The sequence below is a fragment of the Myotis nattereri genome (genome assembly GCF_964212035.1).
Source record: "Myotis nattereri genome assembly, chromosome: 13".
NCBI lineage: Eukaryota > Metazoa > Chordata > Mammalia > Chiroptera > Vespertilionidae > Myotis > Myotis nattereri.
The window spans coordinates 20,581,157-20,605,987 of NC_138088.1; the positions used below are offsets into that span (position 1 = coordinate 20,581,157).

General features: G+C 53.8%; 2 protein-coding genes across 2 annotated transcripts in view; one reads left to right on the forward strand and one right to left on the reverse strand.

Moving 5' to 3' along the window:
• Positions 1–464: 464 nt before the first annotated feature.
• On the forward strand, positions 465–13,087 carry TACR2 (tachykinin receptor 2; the record flags this gene model as incomplete). Its single annotated transcript, XM_081105197.1, has 5 exons — positions 465–856; positions 5,634–5,828; positions 8,140–8,293; positions 9,522–9,718; positions 12,871–13,087. 5 exons carry the CDS (start codon positions 465–467, stop codon positions 13,085–13,087), a joined length of 1,155 nt encoding a protein of 384 aa, XP_080961323.1.
• Positions 13,088–15,145: 2,058 nt separating this feature from the next.
• The window catches only part of HK1 (hexokinase 1), a 59,661-nt gene continuing 49,975 nt past the window's right edge, over positions 15,146–24,831 (reverse strand). The window contains exons 15-18 of the mRNA XM_081105000.1: positions 22,136–22,319; positions 19,956–20,111; positions 17,549–17,782; positions 15,146–16,021 (exon numbers count right to left, since the gene is read on the reverse strand). Of these exons, the coding sequence (XP_080961126.1) occupies positions 15,877–16,021; positions 17,549–17,782; positions 19,956–20,111; positions 22,136–22,319 (719 nt within the window). The 3' untranslated portion in view covers positions 15,146–15,876. The remainder of the gene's footprint in view (positions 16,022–17,548; positions 17,783–19,955; positions 20,112–22,135; positions 22,320–24,831) is intronic.

The following is a 24,831-nucleotide window of genomic DNA, read 5'->3' on the forward strand; positions in this document are numbered from 1 at the left end:
TCATCTGACTCAGGCCGGTTCCTGAATAATATTAGGGGGGAACTTGGGTTTTCGTCCTGGCTTGTCACCAACATACTGAGTGACTTGGGCTGGTCACATGGCCACCTCCCCTCTTGGAATCTGTTTTTCCATCTCTGCAGTGAGGCGGTGACTGATGATCATTTGCAAGGACATAGCCTGCTCTGAAGCCGTGTCTCGGACGCTCGAGTTCCAGGTGCCATTGCAGAAGTCTGGCCAGGACACGGGGAGCTGAAATGCCAATGGCCCTGGAACCAGCTCTCCCTCAGCCGGACTCATCTCTGCTTGAGACTTGGGAGTGAGCCCTGCTTTCCCTGACGTGCCTGGGTTTGCACCTACTTCTCTCTCCCCCATATACTCACGCCCAGAGGATTTCTCTCCGATGGCATATCCGGGTAGGGCACCAGGCTGCGGAAGGAGCTGAGGAGCCAGACCCAGAGGCAGCCATGGGGACCTGTACTGTGGAGACTGATGCCAACATCTCCTCTGGCCTTGAAAGCAACACCACGGGCATCACCACCTTCTCCATGCCCGGCTGGCAGCTGGCACTGTGGGCTGCGGCCTACCTGGTCCTCGTGCTGGTGGCCGTGACGGGCAACGCCACGGTCATCTGGATCATCCTGGCCCATCAGAGGATGCGCACGGTCACCAACTACTTCATTGTCAACCTGGCCCTGGCCGACCTCTGCATGGCCGCCTTCAACGCTGTCTTCAACTTCGTCTACGCCAGCCACAACATCTGGTACTTCGGCCGCGCCTTCTGCTATTTCCAGAACCTCTTCCCCGTCACGGTCATGTTCGTCAGCATCTACTCCATGACCGCCATCGCCGCAGACAGGCAAGAGGCGGAGGGGGTTGGGAGAAGCTGGGGGGAGCCGGCTCACGCTGCTGGGGCTCAGACGGGGCTGGTGACTGAACCCAGGGACTTGCCTTCCAACCTGGTCATGATCCAAACCTACGCTTCGGGAAGGCAGGGGACTGTGGGGCTGAAGCAGGTGCGGTGAAGGCTACACTCAGGGAGAACTTCACACCAGATGGTTGTTCAAGGCAGGGCAAGAGTGGCAGTGTTTAAGGAACTTTCTGGAGTGTTCTATTCTGCAGTTGCTCTTCGCTGTGGGGTCTGTCTTTTGCTGTTACAAGGAAATTGCTCATACGGTTTAACTATTCCTAGAGAGATTGGAAGAGGAGGGGGTTAATATTGCATGCAGTTAGCATATCATTACACGGAGACCATTATTGTCCCGTGGCTGCTGTCAGGGGCTGCAGGCTGACTTCTGCTGAAGGGCTCGGGGAGGGATGGAGGAGTGATCAGTGGGCAGATACGAGATCCTTGTAAAGCGGGCGCTGGGGCAAGCAGGGCCCGGTGTGAATGCAGAGGGGGACTGTGGTTGAGACAAACAAAAAGAAACAGAGGAAAGTGTGGGAGGCAGGGTGGGAGCCTGGACCCTCGGAGGCACAGATGCCTCGTCAGGACGGTTTGATGCGGCTCATGGTCCCCCAGCCCAACCCAACTACCCCGGCAACCTCTCACCTACAGCAGCTCACTTCTCTGCTCTTGGCTGTTTTATTCTAGTTTCTCTGAAGACTTCATTTGACAAATTTGTTTCTACTAATTAACAACAAAAAGGAAGTTTTAAGACCATTCATCTAGATCAGTGGTTCTCAACCTTCCTAATGCCGCGACCCTTTAATACAGCTCCTCATGTTGTGGTGACCCCCAACCATAAAATTATTTTCGTTGCTACTTCATCACTGTAATGTTACTACTGTTATGAATCGTAATGTAAATATCTGATATGCAGGATGTATTTTCATTGTTACAAATTGAACATAATTAAAGCATAGTGATTAATCACAAAAACAATATGTAATTATATGTGTGTTTTCCTATGGTCTTCGGCGACCCCTGTGAAAGGGTCGTTCGACCCCCAAAGGGGTCGCGACCCACAGGTTGAGAACCGCTGGTCTAGACACACGTTCTAATTTTTCATCCAAGGAAACTGAGGCTAGAGAGATGTACAGGATCCCCTGCGGTCATCCAGCAAGTCAAGGGCAGGACCGGGTGACCGGAACCCAGACACACACACCACTACCACCACAAAAAAGACCCTAAACACCTCCCAGATATAACTGAAAGTCCCACTAAGATTTTCTTCCTTTTACTCAACAAGTATTTTGAGTGTGTCCTCTATTTCAGGCATTGGGAATATACAGTGGGGCCTTGACTTATGAGTTTAATTCGTTCTGAGACCGAGCTCGTTAAGGAGCTCATTAACTCAAATTACTCTATCAACTCAATGCAAAAAATCGGCAGAGAGACAGCTGGTATCTCAAAAAACTCGTTAGTCGGGACACTCGTAAGTCAGGGCCCCACTGCACAGCAATAGGAGACAATAGTCCCCAAATCATGACCTCATAAAAACTTCCTTTTTAAAACTTCCCGGAGACCAGGCAGGAGGCTGTTGAATAGTAATGCAGGTGAGAGAGGAGGGTGGCTCCGGTCAGGGTGGTAAGAGTGGAGACTTGTCCATTCATTTCTTCAGTCATTCCTACGTTCGATGCCTACTATGTAGAGATACTGTTCTGGGCATTGAAGGGAGGCGGGGAGAACAGAGAAAAATGCCTGCCCTGGTGAGAAGTTAAATAATAAATGCATGCATAAATAAATTATCTACGGCATGTGGAGTCCCAGTTCGCCGGGACTCCAGCAGGGCTATGGGGAATGTTAGGAAGGGGAAAGGGAACCCGAGGTGCTAGGGTGTGTGTGTTGGGGTGGGGGCAGGTTGTACTGTTAGACGGGGCGTCAGAACTGGACTCGTGGTGAGGGTAGGATTTGAGCAGACAGAAGGGAGGCGAGAGAAGAGCCTCCCGGGCTCTGGGAAGGAATGTTCCAGGCAGCAGGCCCAGCAGCAGCCACAGCCCGTGGCAGGAGCATGCCGGGGGGGGGGGGGGGGGCGTGAGGGGCAGCAAGGAGGAGTCCTCACCAAGACGGGGCGGAAATGGTCTTGGGCACAGTCGGCTGCTCACTTCATGCCCCAGACCTCAAGGCATACAGCTCAGGGCAAGGGCCAAGTAAATAATAAATAACAAATAAATAAGTAATAAATAACACATGAGGCCGGTCCTACTGCCCCAGGCCGCTCCTCTGTAATAGACCACGAAGAAAAGCCCTCCTCTCCCACCCCACCTCCTAGAGCAGGAAGGACACCGAAGCCCACCCGCTGACTCTGGTCACCTGCATCGTCGATGGGGGTGCAGAATCCTCAAGAACCTTGAGGACCCAGCCAGTGTGGCTCCGTGGTTGAGCATCAACTCATGAACCAGGAGGTCACAGTTCAATTCTTGTTTGAGGCCCATGCCTGGATTGTGGGCTCGACACCCAGTAGGGGGCGTGCAGGAGGCAGCCGATCAATGATTCTCATCATTGATTTCTTTTTCTTGTTCTTTCTTTCTTTTCTTTTCTTTTTTTATTTTTTGGCTGCAAAAAAACTTTATTGTTTTATTTGGTCCAATGCACGGGAGAGGGCTTCAGGGTGTTAAAAGAATGGCTAATAGTTTTGGGGAGAGGCTCAGGTTAAAGCCAGACACCAGGGGATGCAGAGGGCCCCTCAAAGGTCTCTGGGCTCCAAAGGCTCCTAGTTGTGCTTGAGGGTGAGCCGTTCGAAGAGACCCTCGCCCAGCCCAGCCTGGGGGCGGCAAGCCTGCAGAGGTGAATCAGGTGTCGCCCATTTCTTGATGAGCCTCACCTCCTCACCCCAGAAGTGTTTCTGCAGGAAGTCACAGGGGTCTGTGCGGGTAGAACCAGGGCCTGAAGATCCAAAGGGCCTGGTTCCGGTTCCTCGCCAAGGCCAGGGCGGCTCCATGGCGTCCTGAGTTTTGCCCGCTCACTTTGGGCGGCTTCAGGGCGTCCTGGAGGAGAATGCGGCCTCCACGCTGCTTTGCAGCTTTAAGAGAGCTCAGGGCCCTCGTGCTTCTCCTCCGCCACCTCGGGGGAAGGAGTGGCCCCCGCCGTCCCCCCCCCACCCCGCCCCCAGAGTTACACCGTTGTAGCCAAAATAGAAGCCCAGGGAGAGGGCGGTGTGGGGGCCGCAGAGGCAGGCTGGCCAGGCGGTGGACCACAGCCTCCTCCTCGGTGGAATAATCCTGACGAGTTTGGGAGCTCATGGTTGCTCGGCAATAAGGAGTTACAGTAGGAAAAACAAACAAACAAAACGGTGTGCTGGCTGGTCCCGGAGGTGCTTCTGACGGTGGTGACTGGTAAGAAGCAGGAGGGTGACCAGAGGCTGGAAGAAGGGGCGTCCCTGGGTCTGTTCCGTCCAAACACTGTTGAAGCAAGAGGCAGATCCGGGACCGCGGAGGGCACTGCCATCATTGACGTTTCTATCTCTCTCTCCCTCTCCCTTCCTCTCTGAAATCAGAAAGTAATATATTTATTTTTTAAAATACGGAAGGGTTTAAAAAAAAAAAAAAAAAGATGAACCTTGAGGAACATGGCCTAGCCCTCCTGCTAAGGTACTCGGCCTGGGTCCGGGCTGTGGAGGGGTAGGTCTGGCCCGGGGCCAGGCCACAGTCAAGGGAGAAGTCAGTGTCACAGGGTGGGCAGGGCTGGGTCAATAGTCATCTAGTCCAGAGGTGCACCAGCTGTGACCGTGGACTGTGAGCGAAATGAGGGGTCATGAATTTGGAGGGCGGTCGCAGTTACCAATATAGGCAGCACACCACGGTTCGCTGGGACTCCAGCAGGGCCTGGGACTGTCACCCGCAGATACCGGTATCGCGGGTACTTCTGTTGTGCAGAAATCTCAAAGTATCGCCTACACTCATCAATCACTACTTCAAAATCGCCATAGTTTCCAGACCTGCTGGTAGATCTTGTTGTTTAGTGGATGGATAAAGAAGCGGACACATTACTATGCCCCAACTTTATTGTATATTTTAATGATGGTATTTCAGTGTAACTGATTGTCTTCGTAATCCTGTGTGCTATACCCGCAGAGGGTCACACAGGCAGGCTGTTCCACAACCAGAGTGAACCAGGGAAGGTGTGGGAAACAGTGATACAGGAGGCTGGACAGTGCACTGGCCACGTGCAGAGGGCATTGAATGCCGCGTTTAAAGGTTTGGGCCTGTGCTGTCTGATAACGGAGCTGTGGCCGTATGTGCCTATTTAAGTTCTAATTCATTAAAACTGCCCAAACAAGACAGTGCATACAGAGAGCGTTTCCACCATTGCAGAACGCTGGCGGCAGCGCTACTGTGGGCTCTGTCCAGGGGACTGTTGGCTCTGCTCAGGTTTCTGAGCAGAAGAGGGACTGGCCTAGGGCTGAGCTTCAGACAAATGTCTGGAGATGGACTTCCAAAATGGCCACACTGCTCTCTTGTGGCCACGGAGAGCAAGTCCATTCTCAGAGGGAGGCGTGTACTGGGGGTCTGGGCTGGGGTTTAGGCCACGGTGTGCCAGGTGGCTGTGGGAAAGCCAGCAGCCCCACGGGCTCTCTGCAGGTCACCAGCAGCATGTGGGGAACGGGGCTCGAGGGTGTGGGCCTGCAGTGGGGAGCAGGAGGGGCTGGTGTGACAGGAAGGCGCCCACTGCTTATACTGTCCCTTGTTCACAGGTATATAGCCATCGTCCACCCCTTCCAGCCACGGCTCTCAGCCCCTGGCACCAGAGCGGTTATTGCTGGCATCTGGCTGGTGGCCCTGGCCCTTGCCTTTCCCCAGTGTTTCTACTCCACCATCATCATGGACCAGGGAGCCACCAAGTGCGTAGTGGCCTGGCCCGAAGACAACGGTGGCAAGGTGCTCCTCTGGTAAGGCCTGGGGGTGGGGGAAGCGTGGGTGTGTGTACAAGTGCATACACCTGCCAATGTGTGTGCTTGTGTTTGTACATCCATGCATGTACACATGTGTAGGGTGTGCATGTGGGTACACATGTGTCTGCAAGTGTACTTGGGATTATGTGAGTACACATGTATACTACAAGTAACATCAAGTACTAAGTGTCAGGCTTGTTCTAAGTATATTACATATATGAACTCATCTACTTCCCTTAATATTATGGGATATGTATTATTATTCCCATTTTTCAGATGAGGAAACTGAGGTACTAATAAACTAAGTAATGAGCCCTAACCAGTTTGGCTCAGTGGATAGAGCGTCGGACTGCGGACTGAAGGGTCCCGGGTTCGATTCCAGTCAAGGGCATGCACCTTGGTTGCGGGCACATCCCCAGTAGGGAGTGTGCAGGAGGCAGCTGATCGATGTTTCTCTCTCATCGATGTTTCTAACTCTCTATTTCTCTCCCTTCCTCTCTGGAAACAATCAATAAAATATATTTTTTAAAAAATAAAAATAAATAAATAAACTAAGTAATGTGCCCAGACCATTCAGCTAGTAAGTGGTGAAGGAAGGAGCTAAACCCAGGTGGTCCTGCCTCAGAGCCCAGTCTCCCCCCGGCCCCACTCTGCCCCTTCAGGGTGTGTGCCCTTAAACGAGAATATGGATGCGTGCACATGTGCATGTGACACTGCGTGTGCAGGTGCGCTGCCCCACTCATGTCTGTGAGCATTTGTGTGTGTATAGGTATGTGGGTGTGCTTGTGGGCGTGTGTGCACACAGGTACGGTCAGGAATGTGTGTGTAGGTCTGTGTTTGGGGGAGGGCACTGTCAAAGCTCGGGCCACACGGGTCAGAAGGAAGGGCAGGGGATGCAGCCTGGATGTTTTTGGGGGATGCCTGGTGCCTGCCTGTGCTGAGGTGGGTACCAAGGGCTCTGGGAGGGGGGGGGCGTAAACCAACCTCAGGGCGGTCCAGCTGCTGTGTGTCCCGGGTAAGCCTTCCCCTCTGGGCCTCCATATGCCTAGTCCTCATGGCGTGGCTTCCTGACGCCCAGCGTGGCATGGTCGGTTGTAGAGGATGAAGAGCTGGTTGAGGGCTTGGAGTCCTACTCTGTCCCTGCTGCTGCAAGACCCTTCGTAGTCACTTATCCTCTCTGAGTCTTTGGCTCCTTCTCTCTCAAATGGGGATTATTAGTGGAAGGACCTTGTCCAAGGGCTGCTGTGAGCACATAGGAGAAAATGCCCAGAAGCCCCAGCACCATGCCTGTCACGGAAGTGGCGCCTCAGTATGTGGCGGCATAAATAGGGGACAAACGACCACAAACCTGGACGTGGCAGGTTTAGTCCGACAGGGACCCAGCTGCCCGAAGCATGAGGATCTGAGCTGAGGGCTGCCAGGTCACCATGCAACACAGCCCCGTTCCTGCCTCCTCTAACACCTGCCCTCCAACACCGCCCCTTCCTGGTCCCCATCTGCCCCGGCACCCGCCAGAAGAGGGCGGCGCTGTGCCCTCAGTATTGGTGAAGGCGCCCTTCCTCTGAGAAGCCTGTCCCTGGGGACTGTTGAGTTTCGAGGGCAGGCCCTGCCCGGGGTCTCATCCCGACCCTGCACCCCACCTTCTCAGAAGGACTCCCTGCTGCAAAGCCGGTCCGTAGTGGCGGGTTCCCATTTTCTGGCTCCGGGAGGGATGGAGAGCAGACTATCCCGGGACTGGCCACTGGGCGGCGGTGTTCCCCACGTTATCACCGGCCTCCCCTCCCTGAGAAGGGGCAGTGGAAGGCAGGGTACGAGCACCTGCTCCCTGGGGCTGGAGCACACCCACGATTCAGGCACCCCTTGTACACACATGTGGTTCTGGAAGGAGAGATTCCGAATTGTGAGCAGCGATGGGGGCGGATAAGTAAGTTTACTTCCTCCTTTGCGCTTAATGACATTTTAAGTTTTAAACAAATGTATGACTTGGTTAACTTCTTCCTTCCCACTGACTCCCTTTTTGGTGCTTGTCTATCACGGGCGGACGCAGGGCTAGCACTGGTTCCCTCCTGCAGCCGGAGAGCCCCCTGTGGGCAGGTGCTGGCTGACGTTGCCTTATTTATTTATTTATTTATTTATTTATTTATTTATCCTCCTTAACTCAAACTAAGGCCTGCGGGGGAGGGGGGGCGCGCCAGGGGCGACCCGAGGGCAGCTCAGGGGCGCCTGCGGGGTCCTGGGGACTGAGGGCTGGCGGAGGCCGAAGTCGCCCCCGTACCACCGGTGCCCAGGCCCTTGGCTCTCCCTCCAGGTACCACCTCGCCGTGATCGCCCTCATCTACTTCCTGCCCCTCTCGGTGATGTTCTTCGCCTACAGCGTCATCGGCTTCACGCTGTGGAGACGCGGGGTGCCCGGGTACCATGCTCACGGCGCCAACTCCCAGTACCTGCAGGCCAAGAAGAAGGTGGGCTGGTTGGGGGGCTGGATGGGGAGGGGCGGGCCCAAAGCCGCTCTTCTGGGCTCCAGGCCCACCCTCAGGGGGGCGCCGCAGAGCACAGGAGCCACAAGTCCTGGCCGGAGCCTGAATTCGTTCTTCCAGGGCAGGCCGACTTGCCCTTGGTCTTTAGCTAAACACAACGTTAAAGGAACTTCCCAGAATGTTAGGAAAATCGGAAAATCCTGAAGCCCCACAGAATTCCAGAGACCTCCAAGCACCTTAGAATGACAGTAAAATCTTGCACCGCTGAGTCAGCAGAATGTTGAATTTAAGAAGTCCCCGCAGAACTACAGGAGGCTCCTTGCTAGGATCACAGAATTCTCTGGTGCTGGAACTGCAGCCCGCAGAGATCAGGGAGGTTGGGCTGCCTCCCGATCACATCATCCGCCTTTAGTTTCCAAAGGAGGGGCCAGTGTTCCCCCTCCTCCCTCCCACGCAGGCCCCCAGAGGTCCTGGTGTGGGCTCAGAGCCATCCTTGCCTTGCCCGCTTCCTGTGAGGCAAGCAGGCAGGCGACAGGTTAGTCACATCGTGCATCAGGTCCAAGTCTCGACTTCTCATCTACTATTTGGACATTTTCAGGGCAATTCGGGGAGATGGTTGGATATAGGGCACCATGTGGGTGTTCCTCCGCATGGAGAGCTGGTCCCCATTTGCCAGCCCGGCCTGTCTTCCATCCCTCATGGGGTACTGGGCCGTGCTCAAGGGCACCTGCTGAAACCAGCCATGGGAGGGGTTGTGTGTCAGCTGGGCCCTGGGCACAGGCTGGGGTCCCAGGTTGGAGCCTCATACCTATGGATAGAAGGGCTGTGGCAGACACAGTCCCCAGGGAGGGCAGCGGGACTGGAGACCCATAGCTGGCATAGGGACTCCCAAAGGATGGGGTTAGGAGATCCCCACAAGGGATCCAGGGCACCTGTTAAAGGAAGTGGCCACTGAGTTGAGATTCGGGGAGTGAGGACTTCAAAGGAAAGACAGCAGGGTGGGCGGAGGGACCAGGCTGAGCAGAAGCCCTACACGGAGGGCCCCGGAGTGTCTGAGCAGCGGGTGCCCCAGGGGACTGAGGCCATCGAGGCAGACAGGACCTGCTTGCTGAGGGCTTCCCAGGCTGGCAAGAGGGGCACCCCACCCCGCCCCGGGGAGAATGGCGGCTTGAGGCTTCCAGGTGAGGAGTGACCTAAGCCTTTCCCCGCACAGTTTGTGAAGACCATGGTGGTGGTGGTGGTGACGTTTGCCATCTGCTGGCTGCCCTACCACCTCTACTTCATCCTGGGCAACTTCCAGGAGGACATCTACTGCCACAAGTTCATTCAGCAGGTCTACCTGGCGCTCTTCTGGCTGGCCATGAGCTCCACCATGTACAATCCCATCATCTACTGCTGCCTCAACCGCAGGTGAGTCCTCATCCGGCCCCTCTCCTCCGCCCTCAGGGCCCCAAGGCCGGGCCCTGTCTGGCCTTCCCTGAGCAGCTTGAGCCTGTGCCCTGTGTCCTTGTGCCCCCTAATCCCCATGGGATTGCCATCCTCACAGTGAGCCCGCCTCCTCCCCAAAGCCTTGCCCCCTTGTTCTCACCATGTGCCTGCTCCTGCTCTCTCTTCTGAGGTTACATCTGGAACAAGGAGAGGGAGGGACCGAGAGATGGAAGGAAGGGGAGAAGCAGAGAGGCAGAAGGACAGACAGAGAGGGAGGAAGGAAGGAGCCAAGTAAAAGACTTCATCTGTTCTGACATTTTTAAAAAATATATTTTTATTGTTTTCAAAGATGGAGAAAGAGAGATAGAAACATCAATGATGAGAGAGAATCATTGATTGGCTGCTTCCTGCACACCCCACACAGGGGATTGAGCCCACAACCTGGGCCTGTGCCCTGACCAGGAATCAAACCGTGACTAGGTCGACGCTCAACCACTGAGCCATGCCGGCAGGGCTGCTCTGGCACTTTTAAGAGCTCCTGCAATGAGAAGAACCAAGGACTGTCCCTGGGCGAGGAGAGCACCAAGCAGTGGGGAGCACACAATCGGAGACCCAGAGCCACGCCTGGCGGAGGGGCAGCCTGCTCCCTGGGAAGATCACGGTGCATTTCCTGCCCTCGAGGGGTGTTCGGGGCAGCTGGGATGTGACTTTGGCAGAGACAGCCAGGGAGGATGGAGCCACTGCCTCAGTCCTCCCTGACTCCCCCTGGTCCTCCCCACTGTGTGCTGCGGAGGAGGCAGAGCCGCAGAGACGGGCTGGCATTTGCTCTGGGCACTTGGAGAGGTGTGAGGAGCTGGGCCAGGCAGAAACCCCAGCACCCAGGAGCCCTGCTTGCAGAGCAGGCCATGCAGCCTCAGGAACCCCGAAGGTGGGGTCAGGCCAGAGGAGCTGAGAGGTGGACACTGAGTCTGACCTTAGCCGAGAGTGATAGGGGCAAGGTTAGCCCTGGGCCTCTTTGCTCATGCCTTTCTGTCACCTCCCTGCCCACATGTCCAAGCCACTCAAGCCATTAGGGTCTTTGCTGTTCAGACATCCTGCCCACCTGGGGAAGGCCAGAAGGACGTGAGAAAACTATACAGTGTTTTGAGTGTTCAGTGGGTGCCAGAACCCTCAATTGTCTCCTGCAAGGTAAGCAGATAATAGAGGGAGGGAGGTGTTCATTCCCATTTTACAGATGAGGAAACTGAGTCTCAGAAAAGATGACTTTTTTCCTAAACTCACACAGCAAGCAATGGAGCCAGCATCCATGTCTCTCCAAGACCTATAATCTTATCCCCACACAACACATCTCTCTTGCATGCAGCTTGCAGAACTTGGGGACGGACTGTCACATGAGGGGCCACCAGCACACAGTGTCTGCTACCCAAGGAGACTGTCGCCAGGGCTCTGCTTCCCCAAGGGACTCCATCCTTGTCCTTCCGGTTATTCAGGCCAAGAACCTGGGAGTCATCCTTGATCTCCTCTCGCATGCCACCTCCCCTGAGACAAGTTCAGAGTCATTCAGTGTTTGATGACACCGGTGCTCCTGGCAGGGACCTTTGTGGAGAATATGACACCAAGGGGCTGTGTGTGCCTGGCACTGCTCCAGGCACTTCGGAGACACCGGTGAACAGAAACAACGCTCCTTTCCTCTGGGAGCTGACATTCTAGTGAGGGGGACAGACAACAAGCAGACATAGTGAGTACATGAGGCATGAGGTGGTAAGTCCTACAGAAAAGAGAAAAAATGAGAGCCGGGTAAGGAGGATAGGAAGGGCTGGGGGAGGTAGTGGGCATGGGGTACAATTTCACAGGGTGGTCAGGGTAGGCCTTCTGGAGGAGTCTTTTGAGCAAAGATTTGAGGGTTGAGCGGACCATCTGGGAAGAGTTCTAGGCAGAGGGAACAGCCAAGGCAAAGGGAGGACTTGGCTGGTACTCTGACCTGGGGAGCCCTGGGGGGCTGAGCCCAGGAGACACGCTCTGACGGCCCTTTGAAAAGAATCAGTCTGGCAGCTGTGCCGGAAGCAGACCACAGCGCGGCCAGGGGAAAGAGGGAGACGATGGTTAGGCTAGCGCAGTAATCCAGGCGAGGACGGTGGGCTTAGACCGGGGTGAGACGTGGTGAGTCTGGATATTGCTAAGGCAACGCCAACGGAGTGGATGGAGGGGAGGTGGCATGCGAGAGGAGATCAAGGATGACTCCCAGGTTCTTGGCCGGAATAACCGGAAGGACAGGGATGGAGTCGTCAGTTGTCAGGAACTGAGATGCGGAGGACAATGCGGAAGGGGTGTGGGAGGGTGATGGTTAGCTCAGGCGGGGACGTGCTGAGCGTGGGTGCGAGGCGCAGAGGCCACTGAGCTCCCTCGGTAAAGGCATGTGTTGGGCCGCACCGTGGGGTCTTGTAGAGCCAGAAGGCAAGGAGCGAAAGTCAGACCTGCCCTTCTGGACCACGGAAGCGTGTGGTTCCTGGGGACAGACAGTAGTTCTCTCCCCTTCTCGGCAGTCACGCAGGCTCTCATCTATTTCTCTTCCTCCCGGCAGGCCAGTGCTCGCTATACGCCAGCCCATTTCCTCCACTCCCAGCCGGCTTCCTCTTATCCCCAACTTGTATGTGAATCTCTAGTTACATCTCAGTGATGCCGAGGAGAGAGGTTTTTTTTATGCAAACGTACCCAAACTCCATAGTTCCAAGTGTATGTTTTCTTGGGAGAGCACCCTTAGTCCACCCAACATTGCCAAAGCCCCGATTTTTTAAGACTCCTATGAACATTCCTTTACAAGTCAGTGAACAAGCCAGACAAGAAAACCTGTTGTTTCTATATAGTTTATACTTGGTTTCTTTTTGTCTGTTGGTCATAACAAGTGGTGTCCTTCGGCTCGGCCGCCCGCTTCCATCACCAGACTTAGCTTCCGATTACTCCTGGCTATGTCAAAAAATCAAATCTAAGGACGTGTCTCCTAAAGATAGGGCTCCTGGGAGTGAGGCAGTGACTTTCCTCAAGGGGAGCTGGGCTCCTGCAGGTGGGGGAAGCCACACGACAGCTCCTGTCACTGTCCCCCGACCCCCTGCTCCAGCTGCCCTCCACCCCCCCAGGTTTCGCTCTGGATTCCGGATTGCTTTCCGTTGCTGCCCATGGGTCACGCCAACCGAGGAGGATAAGATGGAGCTGACTCACACGCCCTCTCTCTCCAGGAGGGTCAACAGGTGTCACACGAAAGAGACTTTATTCATTAGTGGGGATGTGGCCCCATCTGAGGCTACCAGTGGGCAGGCTGGGGGGCCCCCAGATGGGGTGCCTACTGAATCCTGAAACCTTGTGCCTGGCTGCAGGGTGAGGCTGACACCCTCTGAGAAGCAGCAGGTCAAGAGACGAGATGTGAAAATCTGGCCCATGCCTCACCCTTCAACACGTGGATGGAAAAACAAGACGGGTCTGGGAACTCTACAGCAGATGCTAACTTTAAGGGGACCCAGCCTTCCCTCTCAGTGCTTCGGGGGACCCAATAGGAGCCAAAGAAGACAGTCTGAGCTAACACATCTACTCCAGGGGCAAGCTCAGACGCCTTCCTGGGCACACATCATCATGTGTAAATTGGACCCAGTATAAAAGGAGAACTGCGAATATGACGATAAAAGGCCATTGGGTTCCAGTGCTGGGGTAACAGGGAATAGTGGGGACTGTGGCAAATGAGAGGACATAGGTCTCCAACGAGGACAGTAGCTGATCGGCTCTGGACAAATGCTGCCATGTGGTGATGGGAGCTCATTGCTGCCAGATCTTCTAAATCCAGAGAAGCCAGAAATCCAAATGTGTGAGGCTTCCGGACTGGCTGCATTCGGCTCACATGTTTATAAATGTTGGGTAAACAAAACAAAACTCACCCAACAAGACACTGATTCTTCTCCGGCGAAAAGAAGGTCCGAAGGTGCTTGTTTTGCAAAGCAGCACCTACCTGGTGTGAGTCAATCCGAGGCCTCTCTGCCTCAGCATCTAAGAACTCAGATCCAGCCCAGTGGAGATGGTGGTAAAGAGTCAAAGGAATTGAAAACTGGGGAGTAAATAGGAGGCAAAGGGAGCCCCAGCCGTGTTGCCTCAGACAAGTCACTCTGACCGTCGGCTCCTCCTCCCCCCGTGGCGGTGTGCGGTGAGGATGGCGGAAGTGGTGCCTATAAACTACCAGGCCAAGCACAGGTTAAGCGCTTAATAGACAGCAGCCATGGTCTTTGTTACTAGCATGCCGGCCGTTTTACATAAATGGCGCCTGCAATCAGCAACACAACTCTCACCCCCACTTCCACAGCAAGAAGGTGGCAGCCAGAAACCACCAACTGTCCCGACGCCCGGACAGCTCCAGGCCTGGCCCAAGGGCACACACCCCCGCCCTCCCCCTGCTTGCCAACTCACCCTCTATGCCGCAGGGTCCCTGCAGAAGAACCAAGATTAATGCTGTGTTCTCCACAAAGATCACTGTGCACAGGCATCGGCACTGCCCAATAAAGGGGCTGGTCTCACACCAAGGGAGCATGCGGTCAGTCCTGGGGCGGCCACCTGTCCTGGGGGGGAGGAGGGGGACACCCAGAGCTGTAGCGATGGCTTAGGAGGTCGCGTGGCACCCGTCACAGGCACCAGAACGCGGACTGATGTGGGATCCTCCGAAGGGACAGGCTGTGGGAGGATCCAAAATGGAACAGCGGCCTCAAGGCTGAGGAGGGGTAGGGATGCAAGGGTCAGCTAAGGGCCAGGCTCCTGCAGAAGGGGTTAATGTCAGGTGGGGGAGGGGAGAGTACAGCCACCCTGTGCCCAGGCTGCTGCAGGACTTCATCTGCGTTGGGCCTCGGTCCACCATCCTCTGGATGTCAGAGTTGGCAGAGAAGGTGCCGAAGGCAGATCTGCTTGGGGTGGCAGGGGAGGCGGATGTGGCCGGGTCTCTCATTAAACCCAGACAGCCCCGGGAAGCCAAGTGGACATTTTTCCTTGTTCCCACAGCAAGTGAGGAGGCCAGGCTGCAGGAGGAGAGGGCACCCCTTTACCTGGGACGGGGGCTGCAGGAGGACAGAGGGCACCCCTTTACCTGGGACGGGGGCTGCAGGAGGACAGAGGGCACCCCTTTACCTGGGACGGGGGCTGCAGGAGCCTCTCCCCAGGACAGGACCCTGGGGCTGGAGCAGGTGCTGGAAGACCCGGGGAGAGGCTAGCCCTGACGCAGCAGGGAGAGTCCTCAGGAGCCCAGAGGAAGGCGGGGGCTAAAGCACGCGATCTTCACCTCAATTCCCCCCTTGACCAGGCAGCCACAAAAATCCCCAGGGTTTGGTTTTTGCCGCTCCATGTCCTCCCCGGTCCCCGGCCATCAAGCATCACTCAGGTCTTTGAACTGGTACAAAGTTTACTAGGTCATACGACATGGCTCACAGAAGCGAAGGGACATTCCAATGAGGGCACTGTTTTGTTGGTTGGTTCCTTTTACAGAGGAGACAAGACACTTTGCCACAGGACCGCGCACCTCCCCCCCAGACAGAATGCAAGACAGTCACAACGTGGCTACGACCAGGTCCACAGACACACAACCCAGAGGCATGGACACGCCCGGACGGGAACCTTGGGAGGCCAGCAGTGGGTGCTGGGATGGGAGGAGGCGGCGAGCGCCCCTGGGCGGAGCGCAGGCAGTGTCTGCTGGTGATAATACATTTCACACAGGGGTTCGTCCCCAAGGACGGGCTGCAGACGCCCATGAGGCCTGTCGGATGGTGTGACTTGTCATCTCAGGCCAATAAATAATGTTGGATGAATGCATAAATTAGAATGGACGCCATGACACTTCACACGTGGGGAACAGACGGCCAGGGTGAAATCAACTCATGCAGAGTGGCAGGGAGGTGCGGAGGGCCGGGAGGTGAGAGGTATTATCAACAGCACACACTCGATTCTGTACCCTACGTTAGGCGCCAGTGGTCGGCTTTGCTCTCCTCCCGCTGTGGCAGTGGCGGGCTCTGGTGCTGGCGTCTCCCAGCTCCACTTGCTGGGAGATTGGGGGGCGGGGGGGTCGCTGCTTGGAGAGAGAAGTAAGTGTTGGAAGGGCAGCAGGCTGGGGTCCGGGGCTCTTAGCTGCCCGTTTCGTTCCGGAGCCGGACGCCCACTGCCGTGATGAGGGCAGCCCCCTTGCCGCTGCCATCTTCGGACAGGAGGAAGGACACATTACACTTTGGTGACAGTTCCTTCACGGTTTGGTGCATGATTCTGGAGAAGCTAAAAAAGAGAAGAAAAGGGTAGGTAGGGTGAGATGAAAAGAGATGCTGGACCCACCTGAAGATGCCAAAGGACTCTAATAGTAAGGAGGGCAAACAAGACAGGAGGGGCTGCTTAGCAGCAGCTGTGGCTTATTGAGAGTGGCAGGTGGATTTACAGTCAATCCTATGATTACAATTCTCAGCTGAGAATCAAAACCAAACTACCCTGTACGGCACACAAGGGCCAGGGCATGAATAATACACTGAGACATGCCTGTCCTCAAAGACACACCTTGAGGTTCCTAGAGGGCCAAAAACCAAGAGCTGTGCGAGGGCCTCCATGCAGGAAATCACCTGCCCACAGCTGCAGCCCTCGGACCCCCAGCCCATCACCAGCTACAGCCCAGCACCAGGAAGTGAAGGAGAATCTCTAAATGAGAGGTGACTCGACGTTCTTGCATTTTTTGTTGAAAATGAGATAGACCAGACTGAGGATGCTCAGGACATGGGGGCTCTCAGAGGTCACATGGACTGCCCTTTGCGGAACACCTACCATTTACCTACACTTTATAGACATAATTTCCAGTCCTGCCAGCAGCCATTATCCCATGAGGAAGGTGAGACTTGGCAAGACTGAGCAACTGAACACGGCTTCCAAATGATGGTGCCAGGATCAAATCCAGGTGTGTATGGCTCCAAAGCCTAGCTCTAAACCACACCTGGGTGCTACCTCAGGTGAGGAAGAGGGTGGCTATTAAGGTGGAGAGACGAAAGTGGGGATGGAGCCAGACAGACCGGTCCATCCCCAGCCAGGCCATGAGGGAAGCAGGAAGTGCCCACGATGAGTTGGGTAACGTTGCTGTTAAGTAGAGTGAGATTATGGCCTGGTGTAGCTGGGATGGTCCCAGTGTAATTATTAATAGCACTCTCTTCGTGGACAAAAGCATCCAAGAGTTCAGACAGCAAATTATATGGTCACTATTCACAAGAGCCAAGTTTTGGGACGCGTTTGGCACAAAGAGCAGACGAGGTGTCGGGCACTTGACCGAAAGAAGTTCCTCCCCAGCCCCCTCCCTGCTACAAGCCCAGAGCCAACACGACTCCTGTGTCTCCTGACAAGCTGATTCAGCAGATGAACAAGACAATGAGCCCTCCTCCCCATTTCCTTCACTCCCTCTCCCCACTTACCAAATAGCCTCCTGGCCAGGCTGCAGCTACCCAGGCTGATGGGGCGGCCCACACCCCTCTCCCCCTCCTTTCCTGCTCCCCACCTGGACTCCGCCCGACCTAAATGGGCCCAGGAGGAGCGGGGAGAGGGACACGCCACAACCCTGGTGTAAGCTGGCCAGGTAAAGCGCTAATCTGCCTCTCTCAGTTAAACTTCAGAGCAGCCCACGACCTCACCCCAGCTCAGCCCCAGTCCCTGAGCACACAGCCGTCAGGTGAGGCATTTTCTTGGTGGGACTCACATCCCGATGCCCCATAACCATCAAAGGACCTCGCAGCCCAGGGAGCTCTGCCCATCCCAACCGGAAGCCCCACTCACTGCGGGTGAAGCTTGTAGAGCGTTCCGTCCACGCCCACGGTCACGTCCAGATGGTCCAGCCCCCTGTTTTCTCGGATCTTGTCCACCACGGCCGCCATGCCTGCACCACACAGCTGCGCGGCCCTCCTGGACACCACCCCGCACACGGTCTTGACGAGGATACTGTCGTCGCAGGTGCTGTTCAGGCCCAGCTGCTGCAGGATGGCCCGGACCTGGAGCAGCGCCAAGCGGTCACTGTGGGAACAAGAGCGGGAGGCTGCAAGAAGCAGGACCCACGAGAGCAGCCGGGAGCCCACTCGCTGTACTTACCCGTGAACAGGTCATGGGGGCTTTTCCCCATCCAAGTAACATTTATTTGTAAATTTTTAAATGCTTCCCCCAAAGTACTACCTGTTAAATTGTAGAAAATCTGGCAAATCTAGAGAAATAAATATTGGAAAATGAAAGCCATCCACAATCCCAACACTGGGGGAAATGCTATTAACATTCCCAACCTATTTTTTTCTTAATATCTTTAAACAATGTCTTTGTTCATATGCACCACGGGCTTGTCCTTTACATGTGGTTTTCTTTATTGCTTTTTTCCTACTTCACACATCTGAGCAATTTCCCACCTTCTTACCTAAGCATTCCATTCTGGGATACACCAAACTTATTTAGCCAGTTTAAAGAAGTTTAAGTTTTTTATAATTTTCTAATTTTCTGCTATTATGAAGTAGCATACTTTTTGTTTGTTTGTCTGTTTGTTAATCCTCACCCAAGGATATTTTTTCCATTGATTTTTTTAGAGAGAGGGGAAGGGAGGGAGAGCGGGAGACAGAGAAATATCTGTGTGAGAGAGACACATCGATTGGATGCCTTCAGCACGCACCCCGGGGACCAGGGGTAGAATCTGCAACCCAGGCAGCACATGCCCCTGACTGAGAATCAAAACATGGGCCGACGCTCTAACCACTGAGCCACCAGCCAGGATGGAAGTAACATTCTAATGACGTTTCCTCTTTATAAATCTTTGCTATATATGGCCAAGTGCCTTTCAGAAAGTTGCATCACTTTACTCCCTCTGCCGCACAGTGCTTGGCTGTCCTTGTCCCCCAGGGAAAGGATCACTTTTTAAAACATCTGACGATTTGGTAAGAATGGCATCATGCTGTGGTTTCATTTGCATTCTTCTCTATGAGTGAGGATGACCTTTTTTATTTTATTTTTTCATTTGTTTACTGGCCATAGGAACTAACTATTATGCCAAGACTTACTCTCCTGGGATATTTGTCTCATTCTTATTAAATTGAAAGAGATGATGATGACAGTAACGGTGATAAGAGCAGCCAGCCCTGTGTGAGGACTTCCTGTGTGACAGGTGCTTTACACACATTACATACACGTTTCCTCTTCATACAGACCAACCAATACATGTAACATCATTCCCATTTTAGAGATGAGGAAACTGAGCCCGGGAGAAACCGAGTAACTCACTCAGCGCACACGGCCAGGGGGACAGAGCAGATCTCAAGACCAGACCTGACTGAGCTCTTGTTAACGGAGCCACACTCTGCATCTTATCACAGACAATGCAAATGGTTTCCTTTGTTCAAATGTTTGTTGTTTGCCTTATGAGTTTGATTACTGATTTTTTTTAACTTATAGAAGCTATTAGTGAAATTTGGCAATTTTTTCTTTATGATTTCTCATATACCTCATGGTAACTTTTTGTTTCTGACCTTCTCATGGATGTGGAGTTCCCATTCATACATACGTAGTGAAGTTTATGTTGTCTTGTTTATCTGTGTCGTGTACATTTAATTATTAGACAAGCTAAGAGAACCGAGGAGAGTAGGGGAAAGTTTCCTCCCCGCTACGCAGGCAGGGGGAAAGCAGTGAGCAGGCCCCGGCGGAGCCAATACTAGAGTTGCTATTGCGACCACTGCAAAAACAGGTAGTTTTTGCACACCTGTTTTGTTTTTTTGCTTTTGCAGACCACTTTCACCTTCTCTCACCATGAAAGATGGCAAAGCAGAGATGAAATGCTTATATGAGAAAAATGGGAGGAAGGCAGAGGCAGCTTGCTGTGGGGCATGCACACGGGGTGGGCAAGCTATTCGATCCCAGCTGCCACTCAGATGGCATGAGGGTGGGGCTGGACCGGTGGTGCTGGGCTCTATAGGACTCAACGTCCCTGCAACACAGATATCTGTAATGCATCTTCACTATCCTGAAATTGAGTCCATATAACCTATTTACACACATAATTTCAAACAAATATCATGCCCCAACATAAAGGACAAATAAAAGGAAAGTCATTTATAATAAAATGGCAGGAGAAAAGAAATCTCACAAATGGTGCCTGGTGACCCCATGGCCAGGTCGACCTCGAACAGGCCCTTCAGGAAAGCCCGTCCCCACTCACCTCTCAATCTGAGAGAGATACTTGGTCTGAAAGATGCCCTGAGTCTTCAGTGGCTCAGAGATCTTCCCTCGGAAGAGGAATCCCTTCTTGGTGAAGTCGAGCAAGATGTTGCGAACAATTTCACCCAGGTACATGCCGCTGATCATCTTCTCATACCTGCAACAGGAGGAGGGTGTCTCTGCGAAGCCTTCGGTCTCACAGTCACCCTGGGTGTCTGACTGCCCGTCAAGGGCATCACCAATCCGCACCCTGAGCCCTGTGCCCCCAGCAGAGGCAGAGCGTGAGGCCAGGAAGGACTGAGGCATCCTTAACCGTCCCCGGCATCAGAAATGAAACCACCAGCACTCGTGTCTAAGTGCTGGACCATTTCCCTCCTCACCTGACTTCCTGCCTCTGCCTAGAAAATCCCATTCCAGCTCTCAGCTCCAACGTCACTTCTCCAGAGGCCTGACTGCCTCCCCAGACCAGGCTGTATCTGCAGAGGCCTGACTGCCTCCCCAGACCAGGTTGTATCTGCAGAGGCCTGACTGCCTCCCCAGACCAGGCTGTATCTGCAGAGGCCTGACTGCCTCCCCAGACCAGGTTGTATCTGCAGAGGCCTGACTGCCTCCCCAGACCAGGTTGTATCTGCAGATCTCGGACCCCCGTGCCCCTCCCTTGTCCTTCACAAGGCACACAGGTCCGCTGCCGCTCATCATCCCTGCAGCCAGAGCCTCGAGGAGGTGGACAATGTGTGCCTTGTTCAGCTCTGACTCCAAGCGCCTAGCACAGCACAGCGCTAGGCTCTCTGTCAAGTGCTCAACGAATATCTGCACAATAAGCAAATGGCTGAGTCTTAAAGGGACAAGAAGACAATAAGGGGAAACTTCCTCCTAGAGTGTTGGACGGTTCTGCAAAAACCCAGAGTGCTTGGGCAAGCACCGGCAGACCCGATGACACCATGCTGGCTGGAGGACTCAGGCGGCACAGCACTCCCTACGGCTGCTCCTGGGGTTTTATTTCCTGCCTTCTCCATGCTCAAGGGCCTCAAGAAATGACAGAGGATTTAAATGCGTCCATGACACGCACCCAACCCCAGCATCTCTAAGCTGGGAAGTCTGGCTACTCTGGAAGAGTAATCTGCGTACTCAGATTTCAGGTGGTCCACAGGGAGTAAAACAACATGAACTGGTGCTGTTATGATCAGGTCCCACCCAGTCCTTTCATTCCATCAAGGAGACCTTCTCAGTTAGGGGCCAATATGGCTTTCACCCCTTCCAACCCCTGCTGACCTCTCTTTTTAGCAAAGGGGTCTTCGTTTAGAGCCTTTGGTAGGCAACAGTAGCTAGAATAATGTTTTTCACTTTATGATTATCCTCTGTTTATGGTAATATTGAATTTTCTGGGATTTTTTTCCCCTCCCTCATTATGTTTAAGTAAAGGCTGAATTACAGAAAAACAATAATACATAGGTGGTCTGGAAGAGGCAGAAATCTTGAGGGTGGCCTAGAGAACAACTTACATTTGGGGGGTACTACCCAGCCCTTCTGTCTGCTCCTGCGGACACAGCTTAGACCCACACATCCTGCTGATGGCAGAGGACGGCCTGAATCCTGGGAACTGAGACATGAGTCACTGGTCCCTATGCCGGGGACACTGCCATCTCAGGGAGGGCTCCTGAGGGCCAAGCTGAAAAGCTCCAAACAGCCACTAGGAGGTGCAGGAGGTCCCCTACGGGAAGGATGAACTGCACTGCGCATCGGCCTCACCCCTGACCAGAAGGCCCCCACGCCACCCCACCCCCACCCCCACCCCCACCCCCACCCCCACCCCCACTGGCAGGTCTGAATTTCCCTTGCCCTTTGCCAGCTGCAGGTCAGGTGTGCTCTACTTCCACTAAACAAGACAAAACCTACTGACCAAGAGGAAGGCTGGGATGCTCCAGGATGAACACGGTCACTAATGGGAAGAGGCACCTGGAGAGGACATCAACCAGGGCCCTCTTGTCCCATGTTGGGGGCCCATCCCCCATTCCTGCTCCCCTTGGGCCAAAAGCCACGGTCAGGAGGACACCCGAGGGAGGGACCGGTCTCCAAGCCTTGCGTAGACCCCACTCTCCCGAGAAGCACCTTTGACTGTAACAGGCAGAACGTCCTCCCTGTCCCGACCCCCTATGCGTCTCCTCCAACAAGCAGAATTACCTCTGTTTCCCAGCGTTCAGAGAGTTCTCATCCACCAGGACGTCGTACTCCGTTCTGATGTCATCCAGACACCCGTTGTCCCCGAAAGCGCCCCACTCCATGTTGATACACATCCGCCCCACGTTCCCCTCCAGCATCTCCACGTTCTTCATCTCTTCCATGTAGCAGGCATTGCTGCCAGTCCCTGCAACACACGAGGGGGAGGGAATTGGCCTGGGGTTCCAGATAGGAGTGAGCTTTTGAGATGAGCAAAGTAATAGCGTCACTTTCCCAAAGTTTTCCAGAAAAATCTCAAAATATAGAAGGAGAGTCAGATCTAAGCCACCCAGAGAGCATTTGATCAACGCGCTTTGTACGAGGACATCAATGCCAAGAGCCTCCTCTGTTTCCTGCCCAGGCAGGACTGTATTCATTTGACGAGAAGATGAAGGGATACAATAAAGGGATGTATCTTCAATGGCGGACATTTAGGCTTTATTAGAATGAAAGGATATTTCTCTCTCCCACTCCTGCTCCCTCTTCCTCTTTTTACACACACACACACACACACACACACACACACACACGCACACAATATTAGGGGGCTGTCTACTATTATACCATAGATGTCCACTTATCTTTTCTTCTTTTGCTGTTTTGTTGTTGTTAATCCTCATCCGAGGATATTTTCCCATAGACTTTTAGAGAGAGTGGCAGGAAGGGGGAGAGGCAGAGAGAGAGAAACAGCAATGTGAGAGAGACACACTGACTGGTTACCTCCGGCACGTGCTCTGACCCGGCCAGGATTGAGCCTACAACCGAGGTACGTGTCCTTGACCAGAATCGAACCCGGGATCCTTCAACCAGAAGACCAATGCTCTATCCAGAGCCAAATCGGCCAAGACCACTTATCTTTTCTTATCAAGGATGGTCATGGACCTCGGCTGCTCAATAACCTCTCCTACGTGTTCCAGAATGAAGCCCACAGTGAGGCACCAAAGGGCACTGTCCTCAGCATTTCAAGGTGTCTTTCTAACGTGATGATCCCTCACCATTTTGGCATCACAGACCTTTTTGAAAACCGGACGACTGTCCTGAGGACCTTGTCCCTGGGTGCACCACACACTGGACACACACGATAGGACCTAAAGATTCCAGGAGCTCAGGAGCCTCTGATATCCATCCCTGAACTGCCCCAGAGCAGGCGACTCAGACTGTGGCCCCCAAGGACCCAGTGGGACACAAACTGTTTGCTGTTCTCATCCATGAGGAGTTAAGTAGAGAAATTGAGAGGAAGTCATTGAAAGCTTTCACAGAGTTTTAATTGCCATGATATCCAAGCTTGTGGTCACTGGCTTTGTCTCAGTGAATGGACTGGAAATTTAAAAACCAACCAACTGGGCTGGCTCAGTTGGTTGAGCATCGTCCATTGAACCAAAAGGTTGCCGGTTTGATTCCCAGACAGGACACAAACCTGGGTTTTGGTTCAATCCCTGACTGGGGTGCATACGGAAGACAATGGACCGACGTTTATTTTTCTCTCGCTCTCCCTTCCTCTCTCCACGCATGTCCTCGGGTGAGGATGAAACAAACAAAAACCAACCAACTAACCAAGGAGGCCTTAGTGAAGACATGTTAGATATGCTCCTGAATCGCCTGGAAAGCCTGCTAGTGAGGATGCAGATTTCGATTCGGGTCTGGGGTGGGGCCTGAGACTCTGCATTTCTGACACACCGCAGGTGGTGCCGAGGCTGCTGGCCCAGGGACCACACTTTCAGTAGCAAGGCCCTGGCGCACCATCAGCCAGGCAGAATGCAGACACAGACGGACTTTCAACATGAGGGAACGCAAGGGCATCCCCACTGGCTAGACCAGTGGTCGGCAAACTCATTGGTCAACAGAGCCACCTATCAAAAGTACAACGACTGAAATTTCTTTTGAGAGCCAAATTTTTTAAACTTAAACTATACAGGTAGGTACACTGTTATTAACTTAATTAGGGTACTCCTAAGGCTTAGGAAGAGCCACACTCAAGGGGCCAAAGAGCCGCACGTGGCTCGCGAGCCGCAGTTTGCTGACCACTGGGCTAGACCCAAAGGGCTTTGGTCGTTGCCAAACCCATTAAAGAAGCTGAAGCAGAATTCACAAGCCTCTGGCTGTATAATGGGATTATTTTTGTTTTCTCAGCTTCCTTTCACCTAAAATGTAAAACTGAGAAATGGAAGTGGGTGCAAAGAAAACCAGAGCATGAAAATCATACTTTCTGCCCCTGGGAGTTCTGAGCAGAGAGATGGATGAGCAGGGAAGTAAAATGTGGCTTTGCAGGCAGCTGGAGCTGTGGAGAACCCCCACCCCCACCCCACCCACCTCTCGTGCCAGGAACAGCTAAATGGGCTGCCCTGACACCCAGGCAGGAGGTGAGGCAGGAAGGTGAGGCCTGACCAGGAAGTGGAGAATATGCTGTGTCACTCTGGCTTTGCATTTCACGCCCAAGTCCATTCATAAAGAGAAGGGAGGGAGGGGTTGGGTGGAGAGAGCTTTGCAAAAAAGGAAGAAACAACAAATGAGCCCCAAAGCCAGGCCCCAGAAGCTTTCACCTGGAGCTGCTCCCTCCTTCTTTGATTTTCCATAGGAGCCCAGAGTGGTTTAGCCAATAAAAAGGCCTTCCTGGCACCACAGGGCCTCCGGCTGGGCTTTATCCCGGCTTTATCCCAGCA